This window comes from Vulpes vulpes, chromosome 4 (assembly GCF_048418805.1).
Source record: "Vulpes vulpes isolate BD-2025 chromosome 4, VulVul3, whole genome shotgun sequence".
Classification (NCBI taxonomy): Eukaryota; Metazoa; Chordata; class Mammalia; order Carnivora; family Canidae; genus Vulpes; species Vulpes vulpes.
Genome location: NC_132783.1, coordinates 133,439,919 through 133,457,176, shown reverse-complemented (window position 1 = coordinate 133,457,176; position 17,258 = coordinate 133,439,919). Strand labels below are relative to the sequence as shown.

Genomic DNA, 17,258 nt, shown 5'->3' with positions numbered 1-17,258 from the left:
CATATTGTCACAGATGTTAGGATTTCCTCCTCCTCCTCCTCCTCCTCCTCCTCCTCCTTCTTCTTCTTCTTTCTTCTTCTTCTTCTTCTTCTTCTTCTTCTTCTTCTTCTTCTTCTTCTTCTTCTTTCTTTTTCTTCTTTTTTGATTTCCTTCTTTTTTATGGTTGAATAATATTCTATTGAATATCTACCAGTTACTTTATCTATTAATCCTTTGATGGATACTTAAGTATTTTTTGTGTCTTGGCTATTGTGAATCATGTTGCAGTGAACATGGGGTTGCAGATGTCTCTTCAAGATATTGATTTCATTTCCTTCAGATACATACCCAGAAGTAGTGGTAGTTCTATTTTTAATTTTTTGCGGAATCTCCATACTGTTTTCCATAATGACTGTAACAATTTACATTCCTACCTATGGTGCACAAGTGTTCCTTTTTTTCCATATTCTCACCAACACTTGTTATCTCTTGATTTTTGTTTTGTTTTTAAATTTTTTTTAAGATTTATTTATTTATCTAAGAGAGAGAGATGGAGAGAGAGATGGAGAGAGAGAGAGAAAATGAGTGCTGGGAGAGAGGCAGAGTGAGAGAGAATCCACAAGCAGATTCCCTGCTGAGCATGGAGCCTGATGCCAGGCTTGATTCCAGGACCCTGAGATCACAACCTGAGCCAAAATCTACAGTTGGACCCTTAACCAGCTGAGCCAGTCACCCCTGTTTCCTTTTCTTAAATAATAACCATCCTAAGAAGTCTGAAGTGATATATCATTGTGGTTTGATTTACATTTCCCTGATGATTACTGATGTTGAGCACCTTTTCGTGTTGACTCTCTGTATGAACCTTTTGGGGAAAATGTCTGTTTAGGTCCTTTGCTCATTTCTAAATTAGATTACTGCTATTATTTGCTGTTGAGTTGTATGAGTTCCTTATATATTTTGGATATTGACCCCTTAACAAATAAATGGTTTGCAAGTATTTTCTCCTATTCCATATGGTGCATTTTCATTTGGCTGATGTTTCTTTTGCTGTGCAGAAGCTTTTTAGTGTACATAGTCTCACTTGTTTATTTTTGCCTTTGCTGCTTATACTTTTGATGTCATACCCCCAAAAAATCATTGCCAAGACCAATGTCCAGAAGCTTTTTCCCTGTGTTTTCTCCTGGTAGTTTTCTGGTTTCAGCCTCAAATTTAAGACTTTAATCCATTTTGAGTTAATTTCAGTGCACAGATCTTGATTAAATTTATTCCTAAGTAGTTTGTTGTTTTTGATGCAAAACACTCTTCTTGCTTTTATTAGCGTGAATTTGTTTTGCCCACTCTTAAATTCACATGGCACATACTGTATGAATGGAATCATACAGTATATACTCTTTGTCTGGCTTCTTTCTTTCATATGCTGTTTTGAGATTTTGCATGATGTTTTATTTATTAGTCTTTCTTTTTAAAATTGCTGAGTAATATTTTATTGTGTACCATAATTTCACAATTTATTCTCCTGTTGATGGACTTTTTTTCCAACTTGGGACTATTATGACTAAGGCTGCAGTGAGCATTCTTGTATAAGTCTCTTTGGGGACATAGGCTTTCATTTTTATTGGGTAATATCTAGGAATGAAATTGCTGGGTCATAGCATAGGTGTATGTTTAATTTTATAAGAAACTGCCAAAGTAATACTGTTTTAAATTTCCACCCACAATGTATGAGAGTTAAGTTGTTTCTACAATCTCATCTACATTTGGTGTTGTCAGCTTTTTACTTTTAGTTATTCTGATGAAGGTAGAATGGTACCTCATTGTGTTTTTAAATTGCATTCTCCTGGTGACTAGTGATTTTGAACCTCTTTTCATGTGCTGTGTTGGCTTACTTCATTTTTGTGATGTTTGCTGTGTTGGCTTACTTCATTTTTGTGATGTTTGCTGAACAATTTGCCCAAATTTAAACTGAGTTACTTATCTTTCATTATTGACTTTAAAAGTTCTTTTTAGGGGATCCCTGGGTGGCTCAGTGGTTTAGCGCCTGCCATTGGCCCAGGGTGTGATCCTGGAATTCTAGGATCAAGTCTTGCATCAGGCTCCCTGCATGGAGTCTGCTTCTCTCTCTGCCTGTGTCTCTGCCTCTCTCTCTCTGTGTCTCTCATGAATAAATAAATAAATAAAATCTTTAAAAAAATAAGTTCTTTTTAAATAGTCTGAATATAAGTCAGATTTATATATAATGAATATTTTCTTTCAGTTTTTCACTTTTTAACATCTTTAATGACACCTTTTGGTGGCATAATTATTTTATAATATTCCACTTTCTTTCAAAGCTTTATAGTTTTAGCTCTTATATTGAGATCTGTGATCCATCTCAAATGAATTTTGCTGAGAGATAGAAATCAAGTTTAAGTTTTTTCCTATATTCTGTTTTTTTTCCATTGTGACTTGCTTAAGTGACTTGGCCAAAACTCAGATAATGATGTAAGTGTGAATTCTGAACTCTTTATTCTGTTCCATTACTCTATTTGTCTGTATTTATACCAATTCTATACTGTCTTGAATACTATGGCTTTACAGTCAATTTTGAAATCTGATAATACAAGTCCTCTAATTTGCCTTCCTTTTTAAAGGAAGTTTTTCATCTTCTAAGTTCTTTACTTGTTTTTTTGTTTTTAAGATTTTATTTATTTATTCATGAATGACAGAGAGAGAGAGAGAGAGAGAGGCAGAGACACAAGCAGAGGGAGAAGCAGGCTCAATGCAGGGAGCCCAATGTGGGACTCGATCCCAGGACTCCAGGATCATGCCCTGGGATGAAAGCAGGTGCTAAACCACTGAGCTACCCAGGCATCCCTACTTTTTCTATATAAATTTTAGAAGCAGCTCGTCAATTGCTACAAAAAAAAAGATCCTGGGACTTTTTTTTTATTTGGGTTGTATTGATCTGTAGACTTATTTGGGGAAAAATTGACATCTTAAAAGTATTGACATCTTTCAATCCATGAACATGGTCTATCTCTCCATTTATTTGAGTTGTCTTTAATTTTTCCTCAGTAATGTTTGTAGTTTTCTGTGTGGAGGTTCTACATCTTTGATTAAATTTATTGCTAATAATTTTATGTGTTCTAGAACTGCTGTAAGCAGAATAAACAATTCATTTTCAATTTTTTGTTGGTAGAATATAGAAATACAGTTGGTTTATGTATATTGATTTTGATTTGTTTCTGTTCTTTAAATTGAGATGTTTACTATTCATATATATCTTTTATTTTTATTTTATTTTTTAAAATAAATTAATTTTTATTTTTAAATTTTTATTTATTTATTTATTTATTTATTTTAATAAATTAATTTTTATTGGTGTTCCATTTACCAACATACAGAATAACACCCAGTGCTCATCCCGTCAAGTGTCCCCCTCAGTGCCTGTCACCCATTCACCCCCACCCCCCCGCCCTCCTCCCCTTCCACCACCCCTAGTTCGTTTCCCAGAGTTAGGAGTCTTTATGTTCTGTCTCCCTTCCTGATATTTCCCAACATTTCTTCTCCCTTCCTTTATATTCCCTTTCACTATTATTCATATTCCCCAAATGAATGAGAACATACACTGTTTGTCCTTCTCCAATTGCCTTATTTCACTCAGCATAATACCCTCCAGTTCCATCCACGTTGAAGCAAATGGTAGGTATTTGTCATTTCTAATGGCTGAGTAATATTCCATTGTATACATAAACCACATATTCTTTATCCATTCATCTTTCGATGGACACCGAGGCTCCTTCTACAGTTTGGCTATTGTGGACATTGCTGCTAGAAACATCGGGGTGCAGGTGTCCCGGCGTTTCATTGCATCTGAATCTTTGGGGTAAATCCCAATAGTGCAATTGCTGGGTTGTAGGGCAGGTCTATTTTTAACTCTTTGAGGAACCTCCACACAGTTTTCCAGAGTGGCTGGACCAGTTCACATTCCCATATATATATCTTTTAAATAGTGGATTCAATCTATTTTTAAACTTAACCAGTGAGTATTTATTTTTTCAGTATTGTACTTTTCAGTTCTAGAATATCCACTTGTTCTTTTTTAAAGATTTCATTTCTCTGCTGGTTCCATATTTGGTCGTTCTTTGTGGTCATTTTTTTCTTTAAGCCTTTCTATGTATTTGTAATAGCTTCTTTGATGTTCTTATCTGCTAATTTCAACATTTAGATAATTTCAGGGTCACTTTTTATTCACTGTTTTCTTGACTATAGATCATTTCTCTTGCCCCTGAATGTCTAATATTTTTGAGTTTGTAGTGGATGTTGTAAATATGTTATAAAGACTGTATTCAGTTATGTTATTCTGAAGAGTAATTTTTGTTCCAGCAGGCAGTTAACTTACTAATTACTTTGAGCTTTTGGAGGCTTGGTTTTATTTTTTATTAAGGTGACTCTCTTTTGGTTTGCTTTTAGCTTTAGGACAAATCCTTAGTCTCTTGGTACAGAGAGGTGTGGCCCAATAGGGTTTTACTAGAAAGCCTGAGTTATTTCCCAAGTTACAAACTCCAAATGCTCTTCTGTGCAGAAGGCAGCAATTTAGATGTTCCTTAGCTTCTTCAACTTTCCAGCTGTTGCTTTCTACAGGATTCCTTGGTGCCTTTCCTGTGTGTGTGCAGTTTAGGAATCAACTAAGGACGGCAGAATTTATGAACAGATTTGAGTGCTCCCTTCTCTCTGGCTCTCTTTTTCCTAGGATTTACTCCCTCATTTATGTCCTCAGTATCATTTCTGAACTACATCATCTGTAAAATGCAGATGTGCATTGGGAGCAAAGAAGGCTGTGACTTTCTGCTTGAGTCCTAGCTACTGCATGTCTTCTGGACAAGGAGTACCCTTAGAGGATATTCATATACATTTAGTTCTCATAAAATATGGTCCTTCTTTTCAAGGATCAAATCTCCTACATTTTCTCTTTTCTTCAATTAATTCTTTAAAAAAATTTTTGTTCAGAGAGTATAATTGTTTTTGAAATTTTAATCTGATACAAACAACTGCTTTTTAAAGAGAGTTTAAAAAGAACTCTCTTTTTAAAACAGAACTATGATGCTATTATCACACCTGAAATTTTACAATAATTCCTTAATTTCATCAATAAAGTGTTCAAAATGTTCAGGGAATTAAGTTTCTTGTAAGGTATATAATCTCTCTCTCTCTCTCTGTGTGTGTGTGTGTGTAGCAAATTTGATGGAAAAAGTTTCTTTAAAAAGTTCATTCATTCACTGGCTGAGAATTATATTGTTAGTTTCAGCATAAACATCATGTATCAGTTTTAAAATCTGGAGGTCTTTCTCTTAGTAGCAGCTGCAGGATCAATTTAATGGCAATCTCAACTATATTAGATCCAGTCAAAAGCAAAGAAGTATGTGAAAAAGGCCTTTGAGCAGCTAAAATCAACATAAATCTATTCATTTTATCATAGGAGAATCTCTCAAATTCTTACTCAGAAACTGTTTACCCCATTTTAAGTGTAGTCATAATGTCATAATGAGCTATGTGATTTCTTCCTCAGTTTACAGAACATTAGTAGTAATAAGTCTGAGAGAAGGAGAAGGCATCAAGAGAGGCACAGTGAAAGTAGTAAGTTAATGACAGGTGACAGTGGAGTCAACTCAAGTGAGTTGTGTTAGATGCAGGGCTAGATCCAGGGAAACTAAGATACCTGCCATAGGGTTTGTGCAAGTAGCTTGTGGAATGTCAGAGCACACAAAAGTGCAAGATAGACTGGTGTGTGAGATGATATGAGTTGGCACTAAGTGCACTTGTGGAAGAAAGGAGGAATAGGGTGGTTCAGCAAAAGATCCAGCAAGAACAAGTTTGAGTGGCTCACAGAAGGTTGATGTGTCCATTAGGATCCTGGAAGGAAATAAAAGACACATTGAAAGGAAATGAAAGAGAACTCAGTGAAGGGATGGTCACAGAGTTATATGTGGAGTTAAGGAAGATCAACGAAAGATGGCATAGAACCCCATGACCTGTAAATGTGGGAAGTTGTTACAACCCCTAGACCAGAAGGGGCAACAGGAGGGAAAGGTTACTAGTACCCATGAGGCTTGTGGCAGTTTTGGAGAACCACCTGTGACATCTGATGGAGGAGTGCAGGTGACATCCTGATCTTTATCTCCTTCTACCCTCTCATCTGCTGAACCAACCAGAAGCTAGGGGACAAGGGAACCCAGTTGAGTTGTCCATATAAGTCAGCCTTCCAGAGCACAGAGCTGGTTGAAGAAGGGTGGAAAGTGGATCTGGAGGGAGTAACCCAAGAATATCCAGTAAAGTTGAGTAGGAGTTTGCTTTGGATGAGACAAGGCCCATGGGGAGGGCATTCCAAGCCCAGGGGCTAATGTGTAAAGGTACCTCATGGCATGCTCAGAGAATCCAAGATATTTTGTAAAGAGTAGGGCATAGAGTTCATTTAAGTCTTAGTCTTCTTTTTTATAGACTCTTACTGCTCTTTCCAGTCTATATACTCAAGATACTTTTAGAGCTATCAAGCCAATTAAAAACACAGACTAGAGCACAAAGCTGTTTTCCAGTATTAGTTGGCTGAACACATGTGTCAATAGGATAAATGTCATAACTAGGCAGTCCTGGTTTGGACTCCTACTAAGAACTTGTTCATCCAACATTTTCTGGGATTCTGACCCCATCCATTGACTCAGATATCTCCATTCTGTAAGAGTGTTAGAGTCTATCTCAGGGATAATACAGTGCCTATCTATGAAAGTTTTGGAAGGACTAAGTACAATAGAACTTAACTGTTTACGTAGCCCCTAGCATGTAGGAGATGTTCAAGAAAAGTTAGCTGTTCTAATAATTACCTGGCACTAAAGAGAACTGCTTGACGTTGTTCAATCTAGCATTTTGTAAACTTGTTAACCACAATCCTGCTATTTATAGAGTCATCCATTAACATTTTAAGGAATGCTGCTGCTCTGTGAAATATATCTTGGGAAACTCTGAATTAAGAATTTAATAAAATTAACCTTTTGATTATTCATAGTGATTGAATAAATCAAGAATGCTTGAACTAGGAGTTGGGGTTCTGGATCTTAGCTCAGTTCTAACTACATCTTGAAATTGCTTAAAGAAAAAGGGGGAGGGAGGAGTTTCATTTTAAGATACAGGACATAAAAAATTAAGTTAAATTAAAAAAAATAAGATACAGGACATAAATGAAAAGAAGTCCACCCAAGAAAAAAATCCCCAAAGCCTGGATTTTTGCCCATCTTTTACTTACCATCACATCTCCAGATGACTCAGGGGATGTAGTCTGAAGTTATCAGGATGTTTAAAAGGATGTCATCAAGTTGGAGAAATTAGAATTTACATGTCCCTTCTGATTTTGGCCTTTTAGAAATAATGAAGCCAGAAATTGGCTTTCTGTGTTTCCCTGTCTCCATCTCCCTTTGGCTTTGTTCATCAGCCTTCCTCTTGTCTTGGGTCTGCCTCACCACCTGGCATAAACACTGCAGGCCACACAGGGTCCTGCTGTCTGGCCCAGCCCTTCTCCCATTGGATTTTGGTTTACGCATTTATCCACTTCAACATTGTGCTTGGTAGGACCACAGATCCCTGGGAAGATAGGCCAATGAGTATCCAGAGCAGTCTGTGGGGGTTGGGTCACCAAGCCTTGCAGAGGCACGTCTATCTGGTTGGGCACTGGTGGGATATCAAGGCCAAGACCATACATCACTCATTTGATCATCTGAAAGCCAGGGACAATTAGGTCATTATGTATGTGCATTTCTCAACTAAGCCTTCAAGGGTAATGGGTGATGAGAAATATCCGGATATGACGTGTGTGTGACATATTCAGAGGGCAAACATATCAGATGACTGAATTCTCTGCATGAGCAAGGGGAGAGTTTCTGAGTCATTCTCATTTGCTTGTGCTCCACAGCCACCAATTTGAAGAATCCAATTCCATAGAGTCTTCCCCTACTTTGTTGCTCCCTACCAGGCGGCCCCATGTGGCTTGGGTTGCTGAGGTATGCTCGTGTAAATGGATGCCATATACCAGTGTTGTGGTGCCTGTGTTTAGCTTCCACGGCTGCTGCAATCATTAAAAGGGCAGCCAGTTGCTATAGTAGGGGACGGGTCATAACTTAACGATCTTCCCAGGACTGCTTTTGTTTAATGATCCATTCTGTTTTAGAGAGAGACAGAGGAAAAAAAAATCTGCCTCTGTCTGAGGGCAGCCACATTCTAGGCTGTAAGATCTGAGTTAATCCCGGGGCAGGCATGGCTACAGGGGTGGATCTGGGCCCAGGATAGAGACAGTCATTTGGGAAACTTAGGGCAAACTCCCACCCCATGTAAGTCATAACTTCAGTATAGGGAGGAAGAAATCTGCCAGACATGATGGCAATGCTTCGGCCAGCACACAGCTGGGCCCTGGCTCTCTCCCTGATGTGCTGCCTGACTGTTGTTAGTAAGCCTCTTGACCTTTGCATTTCCTCAGAGTTCAACTAGGATAAGGATTTAGATTTTCAACTTAACTTTCCTCAAGGCTAAAATAAGCAAGTGACCAAGTGTGAATTCCATGAAGGCAGGCCCAGTAGAGAAGAGGCAGGCATTGGAGTGTCTGCCAATAAGAATGAGAACTCCCTCTTTTTGGTGTTGAAGAGGTTGTGATGTCACTTGGTTTATGGAAATTCTTGCTGTTACTCTAAATTATAGATTTTTTAACTTTATGATTCAACAGAAAGTTGAATTAAAACAAAATCTCTGTTTTTATTGCATGGAGATCACTTATAAAGTGTTCATCAAATGTATAATATTCTTTAACCTTTGGTCTATCCATGTAGCATGCCCAGGCCATTTCTTTCCCCCATTCACCACCACAGGGACCCAGTAGGTCAGGATAAGTTTCATTAATGAATTAGACAAGCTGTCATTGTTCCTGCTATGAAGGGGAAAGGGCACGTCCTAGACCCAGTTCTTTTCTCACCTTTTCACCACCAAAATTTCCATTTCTTGGGGCACCTGGGTGGTACAGTTGGCTGAGTGTCTAACTCTCGGTTTCAGCTCAGGTCATGATCTCAGAGTTGTGAGATCAAGCACCATGTCAGGCTCTGAGCTCAGTGTGGAGACTGCTTGAGATTCTCTCTCCCTCTCCCTCTGCCCCTCTTGCTGTCTTCAAAATAGATAAATAAATCTTTAAAAATTTTCCATTTTTCTCATCTCCCCTTCAACTGAGTGAGAGGTTAAAGGTCATGTCTTTTTCAAAAGACTCTTGAGAAATGTTGCCCAATATCCTTTGCTTTCTTCTTTTGCATTGGGAACCACTGGTTTGTGGTAAGGTAGATAAAATCACTGTGTGATATGCTTGAGTTATGTGAATACCACAAGCAAAATCCCAGGACAGCCGAGCCTCGCATTTAACTTTGGTAGCTCTCTCCCAGTGGCCTCTGTCTGAGAGCTTTACAGGCTTTCTCAGATATCCAGACGACCTGGGGAGCTAGATTACTGCTGTGTTATTCACTCTCACTTTACAGAACAGCTGAGGCATGCAGCATACTCTGCTTACTTGTTTGGAACTCAGGCACTGAGGAATTCATCTATGAATTTGCCCCTCCAAAGAGAAATGAGAAAGACTCCACTCACTGTCACAGATAGGAGTCCTGTCATGAAGGGCGACTCTTTATGATCAGTTAAAATATAACAAGATTTCAATTCAGCTTTCTCCATGATAGAGGATTAAAAAAATAACACAACACTAATAGACATGTCTGACAGGTGCTCTCGGAGAGCAAGGCCAGCGACAAAATGGCGCTCTTCCATTTGGAAGACCTGCTGCTGGCCAACTACAGAGGGCAAAATCAAGAGAATGGAGATAAAATGATGAGACCTCTGTTAGTGCCAGCATGCTATCTTGTTCTGGCAAACTTCCCAGAATGAGTGGAAGATGATGAGTGACTTCCATCTTGTTTAAAGGATAGGCATTTTACTTGATACATAGCATAAGTACTTATTACCTCGAAGCTTGCCCTTCATCATGGTCTACTTCATAACTTTGTTGTGTAAAGTCTATCTGTGTGTTTTTGTGGAGCTGTGGTACTGTTTGGTTGGGATTGTAAACTCCCAGGGCTCATGAACTATACTGTTCAGCATCTAGCAGGGGAATGGCTGTGTTAAGGAATTTAATTAAGACTATGCCTAATGACAGTAAGGAAGAGCTTTTTGGCTAGAAATGATGCTAAATACTAGAATACTCAGGTGGGGGAATCCTGTTTTCTTCGATTAGTAACAATAGCATGATCTGTCAGTCAGGACTTTGAGGTTCAAATTTTGTTATGACCAGAAGCAGGGGGACATACCAGATGACTTTGTTCCTTTTAGCCTGGAGGTTGAGTGAAAAATGTTTCAAGGCAACTGAGTACTCTGGATCTTTTTCTCCTTCATTAAAAAAAAAATTACACTTGCAATTTTCAGTGCCTATAATGTGCTAACGGGCTTTCCTCCCATTAAAAAACACGTGTGGATGTGAGAATGTTCTCCTTGAGAAAAGATGGTCTCTAGGGTTTTGCTTCTGGCTTGAAGTTCTATGAGGTAGGTGTTATGAAACCTCCCCCGCAGCAGGCTGGGGTGCCAGTGAACCTCAGTGCGGGTCAACAGCTCTCCTGCTAATTTTGGCAGGAGAGGGAAACACTCAGCTACTTTGGGAGGAAAGAAGGTAAATTTTGCAATCCATTTGCAAATCAAGATAGAATGAGTTTAAAAAAAAAAAAAGATAGAATGAGTTTTCAGACCTGGACATGTGTCCAGAGCTATCTGTTCTCTTCTCCCATCAAACCTGTTAGGAAAAAGAGTAATTTGGATGCCTGGGTGGCTCAGGGTCTGCCTTCAGCCCAGGGCGTGATCCTGGAGTCCCAGGATTGAGTCCCACATCGGGGCTCCCTGCAGGGAGCCTGCTTCTCCCTCTCCCTGTGTCTCTCATGAATAAATAAATAAAATCTTTAAAAAGAAGAAAAGAAAAGGGTAATCCAAGTTCGTGTTTCTCAGCCAGATAATTGGGGAGTGTACAGGGGGCAATTGAGAGGGCCTATCAAGGAAAGAGGATGGGCCAGAAGGGGGTTGGTACTGTGGCACATGTCCTGTGCTTTGGGTCACCAGTGGCAGCATGATGGCCCTAGGTTAGGATTCTCAGAAGGAATCAAGAGGAGGAGGAGGGAGAGAAGTGGACAGCTGATACCCAGTAGCTGGTACTTTACAGTGTAAGCAGGGGCCATACTAGCTCCCCAGGAACAAGGACTAGAGAGGGAACAACCCTCAGTGAGCGAGTGTAGGAAGACTGATAAGGAATGATGCTCTTTTGGTTCCAAGAGTAAGGAGATTAGACCAGAGCTTTTTTAAGGTGTCTTCCGTCTCCCATATGCCAAGGTTCTGTGACTTCCCTTTGTAGCAGGTTGAGTTTTATACAATTAACAAAGGGAAGATAGATCTTTTGAAAAAAATATTTTTATCACGGTCAGAGAAACTGTACAGCTAAAGTCCACTTACTAAGATGCATTAACTCATCAGCACACACACTTTCTCAAGCCATGGTGACTTCACGGCTTAAGTGAAAATTTCATATTTCTTTGGAAAATTGAATTAGCATATCTAAATCAACATATCTGAATTAGCATATCTAGAAAATTATCTTTGACTAGTAGATGTTATTTCCACGCCATTCTTCTTTGCCTAAGAAAATAATGACTGAAACTTAAGTTTGATGATTAAGAGTAAAAGCCAGTGTCTACCATTTGTTTTTGTGGCCCCAGAAACTGTTTTATATGCACTAATTCATTTAATTCCCAGAAGAGCTCTGTGGGATGAATAGGTGCTAAAGTCCCATTTAGCCAATGAGGAAATTGAAGATTAGAGAGATTAAGTAATGTGTCAGGGCTAGGATTAGACTTTGGGTCCAGCAGCTAACTCTGAGCTTTTCTGTTAATCAGCACTCTTCCCTTCCTCCTTCTCTCCTAGATGGTCAGTGGAATTGACCAGTGTGGGGTGCACACTTCATGCTCCGGCAGAATTAGGGGTGTGACCACTCTGGAAGTAAGAGAACTGCTTGGCATGTTAAAGCATGAACAAGGAGCCTTAGTTTCCATGAAATGTAAAATGGGTCCACAAGATATGTTATACCATAAGTGGATTGCTTATTTTCTGAATACTGCTATTAGGAATTAAAGGCTAAGCAGGATCCCTCGGTTTATAGTTCTCTATAGGTACACAATAACAACAACAAAACCTAACTGTGAGCACTGACTCTGTCAGGCACTGTTGGAGGTCTTTCACATCTAGTAATTCATTTAAACCTAAGAGCAACCTCATGAGACAAGTACTATTATTTTCCTCATTTTCCAGATAGGGAAAACAGGCTCAGAGTTGTGGAGAAACACATCTAGGAAGTGGCAAAGCTGAGAAGTGAGCCCAGGTTCTAGCCATTATTCTAAACGGCCTCTCAGCACTGGGCTTTGGCAAATCCAAAATATTTGCTTCTGTGATGAAAACTCATCATCCTTAAGGGCCGGATGAGGCCACCTAGTACTGGACATTGGGCTGTGTCTGCTGTGAATGCTTGTATTTGAATGAGGTGATGCAGATCAGTGTGTCTCTCTTCCTATGGGATCTCTTTCTAGGGGTGAGCATAGAATGCCTCCTCCCCAAGACTCACAGTGGTCATCTGTGGGATGCTGAATTCATTCTGTTCCATGACATTCCATTCTTGTCACTTTCTCCTGAAATAAGACTTGTTTTTAGTTTAGTTTTTTTTTTTTTGTACTTTATACAGAATTTGTAAGCTACTCGGTTTCAAGATTGTATTTGCTCATTTCGTGTTCAATGAATGTTCAGTGGGTTTAAATATAAGAACTTTCAAATGGTACTTATGGAATGAAACAAGGCTCAAAGAAATTAAGTGACTTCCCCCAAAGTACTTGCAACTTAAGTTTCTTGAGGACAAGGGGTATCTTATTTGACCTAGAACTCTGCTGGGATAAACCAGTCGGGTCCAGGCCTATTTCCCTTCCTGTTGTTAGAGCTTAGTAGGGTAGGGGTGGGTCCAGAGTTGGGTAGGGAGGGGTCAGATGCTCAGGAACCACTATGAACACAAGCTGGAAAGAGAAACTGAGATGGAAGAGAGGACACAGATGCTGGGCAGGTTAAAATGGCAGTGCCTACTCTTTTTTGAATCCTTTTGAATCCTAGAGTAGGTGTTCAATGGTGTCTGAAAATGAATGAATGGACCTGCACTGTTCTTTCAGTCAGTGTCACATTCAGAGCATGGAGAGATCGTGGGGACTGTTGAAGATGGTGAAGACCTCAAGGGAGAGGTTGGACTTCAGTTGGCTTGAGGTAGAGAACAGATGTGAGGAAGGAGGAGGGCACCTGTGTAGAGGCCAAAGGCAGATGCACCTGGAATACTTAGCCTCACCAACAGGTACAATTTCCTCGACTTCTGTAATATCTTGTCTGCTTTCCAAATTCCCCAGCTGAGGTATGGTTTTCCTTCTAAGCCAGGGCCAGGAAAACCATGGCGTGATTCTTGTTAGCTACTCTTCTGCTCATCTCTGCCACTGCTTGTGGACCTCAAGTCTAACTTGTTAGCTGTTTTGATTTGCTTACATTACTCATGAATGTTGAGACGTTGGTGTTTGGGCTCACCCAACTGGGGTTTCCTTTCCAGGTTAACATGTTTGTTGAAGGATTCCACGATGCCATCCTCCTCTATGTTCTGGCTTTACATGAAGTACTCAGAGCTGGTTACAGCAAGAAGGATGGAGGGAAAATTATCCAGCAGACTTGGAACAGAACCTTTGAAGGTGAGGATTCAGTCTGTAAGGTGACAACACTCTGCAGGCGATCAAGCTGCTTCTTCCCTGGTTCTGCTTTTCTCTCTTGCACCTGTGGTACTTTGTCAGTTTCTTGTTTTTCTCAGCTGTGAAGTAAGGAGAGTAGGTCAAGATCAACCCACCTCACAGGCTTGTTGTGAAAATTAAATGAGAGAAAGCTTGTGAAAGCGCTTTGGTAGAGTCCCACTGAAACAGGAAGTGCCTTGTCTCCTTCTGATTTTTAGATAACAACTCTGCTTCTTCAAATTAAATTTGTCGCAAGCCTCATTCACAACAAATGATCAGTTTGTGAAGAGTTCTGTGATGTTTTAAAAGAAATTATACCAGGTAATATATTTATCTGTTCAATCCTGGGTAGTCTGAGATGATAAGCAGGTCCAGTCAAGTCCTGTGCTTTCATTTTACTTTTAAAATGGTAAATATCAGCTGTGGGCTTTCTTAAGGACAAAGAAGTGTAAGAACCTTGGAAAAAAAATGCCTATAATCTCATCACTCAAGCAATCTCTGTTGACACTTAAAAATTGTACAAGAATGAGACTGTTCTTGGCTGGAAAATTTAAACAGTACAAAAATGTACAAAATGAAAAGCGAAAGTTTTCCTTCCCACCCTATTCTACTTTCCCTAACGTAACCACTATTAACAATTTCCTATGATTCGGTCTAAAAATATTTTGTGCCTTCTGCCAGCACATATGCATTTGTATATCTTATCAAAAAAATTATACAAAAGGAATATATAATGAATGCCACTCTTCGTCTCAGCTTTTTAAACTTGTATATCAAGTAAAAAAAATTGCCATACGAGCACTCAAAGATTCAGCACATTTTTAAATGATAGTTCCATGGATTTTGGCCATATGGCTGCACAAAGATTCCTTTAATCAGTCTCCTATTGATGGATAACTTCAGTTTTTTACAGTTTTTGCTGTTATGCAAGATGCTATCACAGGCCTCTTATACGTCTTGATGAATATTTGCGAGTACATCTGACAGGGAACATTTCTAGTCATGAGATATCTGGGTCCAAATGTATGTTGGTGTCTTTTTTTTAGTGCCTTTTAAAGTGCATTAAATATTGTCAAATATGTTCCATCAAGGTCTACTAGTCTAAATTCTTGCTAACAGCATCAGAGTGCTTGTTTCCTCTCACTTCACTGATACACTCAAAGAAAATTGACATGAGAGTCAATGAGAATGATCCAGCTGCTGGAGCTTTGGAGCTATCAACTTCATATTCATTCAGTCATCAAATATTCTTAAGCACCTACTGTGTGCCAGGCATTGTTCAAAGTGCTGAGGATTCAGCAGTGCACTAAAGAACCTCCCTGAAATCAACTGAACTTTCAGGGTAGTTGGGGAGGAATTGGTGACAAACAAATAAATACACTATTTCTGGGGCTATATCAGAAAGCAGGGTAGGGAGACAGAACGTGACAGGAGGGGGTGGTAGGAGGACTGTTACTTTAAGGAACAGGGGCCAGGGGAAGGTCTCTAATAATGTTGTGGTTGTGTAGAGACCTGAGGGAAGTGAAAGAAATTATGTAGATATTTAGGAGAGAACATTCTAGACAGAGCAGCGAACACAAAGACCTTGCATTGCCTGTTGAGAGAGAGAGTGCTGAGTTCCCCTGGAAGAACGAAGAGGCCTGGGTGGCTCAAGCACAGCGTGTGAGGGGCAGTGTGTTAGTAGCCACCCTCAGAGAGGCAGCCGGTGGGTAGCGGGCAGATCCTGTGCCCCTGGAAGCTGTGCTGAGGACTTTGGGTTCCACCCTAAGTGAGATGCAGAGCCAACCAGAAGGTTTTGAGGGACATGGTCTTTCTGGAGTTTTTAAAAGGGATCCTTATGGGGATCATGTGGATGGATGTCATCTAAAATGCCTTGATACAGAGTATAGGTTGCTGGACCAGGGTTCAGGACCTGCATCTTAGTCCCTGACACAGTGTTTTGGGCTTCTCTTTCATTACGTGTACAAAGGGGTCAGACTAGCCGATGACCGATGCATCATGCTAACTCTTTCCTTGAGCCCTTTCATACACCGGGGCTATGTCTACATTTATTTGCAGTTCAACTGATAAAATTTTTCAGTGATGCAAACAAGTAGGGCCAGGTCTGGATTTGGGGCACATATATATGGTTTCTCATTTGGGACTTCAGTGTATTCAACTGCCTCATCCTGTCCTTGTCAGGTTCTAGCTGCCTGGGCAGCAGCTATGGTGATAATTGGATGTGGATGTAACTTCTCCTTGGTGGATTTAGCGAATGCCACATCTTACTTGAAACTAGAGTGACATCTACTTTAACTTTAGATAGATTGTAGGACATGAACAAGTAAGTCTTTAGGATTGTCTTGCTCAGCTTCTGACTGCTTCAGTTGAGGAGCTGGAATCAAATAGGATAATTCAGGGGGCATGTTAGGACAGAGTCAAATTTCCCAGAAGTTGTGCCCAATACACTGAGAAACTGGCGTGTGTGGACACAACCTTGGTAGGCCACATCCCGTTCTTAGCTATTCCTCGCTACATGGTGTGGTCATTTGTTCTTGGTCTTCTAAAGGAGGTTGTTAAGGGAAGGGCAGGTGCCCACAAGGGCTGGAATTCAGTTTTGTATAGAGGGCATGAACTAAATTTTCCCATAGACTATCTTGGTGCTTCCATTCTAGGGCCAGGTCTACACAGGCAATATGAAATGAGTCCAAAAACAATTGACTATATAGTTCAGTCTAAACTTAGAATCTTATCTGTCCAAATGTAAAGATAATTGAAGCCAATGTAAGTTTTGAGCTTGAAGTGTTTGGAAAGCCCATTTTATTTGCTAAACACTGATCAATCTGAGGGTAGCCCCCAAAAGAACTCTGAGAAATGGTCGCTCTGTAAGTGACCATTAAATTGTCAAAGGAAAAATACTCTGGATGTTATTCGACAAATTTGGATTTTATTACCATGAAACCTATGACCATCATTCAAGGCTCTCAATAAATGGCTTGGGAAGAAGCTGAATTTCCTCTCTGTGTAAGAGGTCAGAGTGACAAGGTAAATAGGACTGTGGCTCAAACCTTGAGGTCCACTACAGGCCAATAGAAATGAGGGTGGAAAGTCTCATTACTTAGGTACAGGAAAATTCTGCTGTCAGCCTGACAATCTCACCTTATACACAATACTCTCAGGTGAAGTCTCACTTGCTAATTGGCCACCTGAGGGTTCTCACCCCATTTCTTGGCAGAATTGTAATAGCTTAAAGTGTAATGAGGTCTTGGATTACTAGGGCCACTTTGTCTCATAAAACACTCTGCAAAAGCCTTAGCAGAACACACCTTTATAAACACCTCTGAACGGAATGACAGATGGTTTGGGGTAGGCAATATGTTTGGAGACAAATACGCTTTTTAAAAAAGATGTTTC

General features: G+C 39.9%; 1 protein-coding gene across 2 annotated transcripts in view; it reads left to right on the top strand.

Moving 5' to 3' along the window:
* The window catches only part of NPR3 (natriuretic peptide receptor 3), a 70,522-nt gene that overhangs the window by 41,362 nt on the left and 11,902 nt on the right, over positions 1 to 17,258 (top strand). For both annotated transcript variants that reach the window (XM_025984101.2, XM_025984099.2), the window contains exon 4: positions 13,694 to 13,829. In XM_025984101.2, the coding sequence (XP_025839886.1) occupies positions 13,694 to 13,829 (136 nt within the window). The remainder of the gene's footprint in view (positions 1 to 13,693; positions 13,830 to 17,258) is intronic.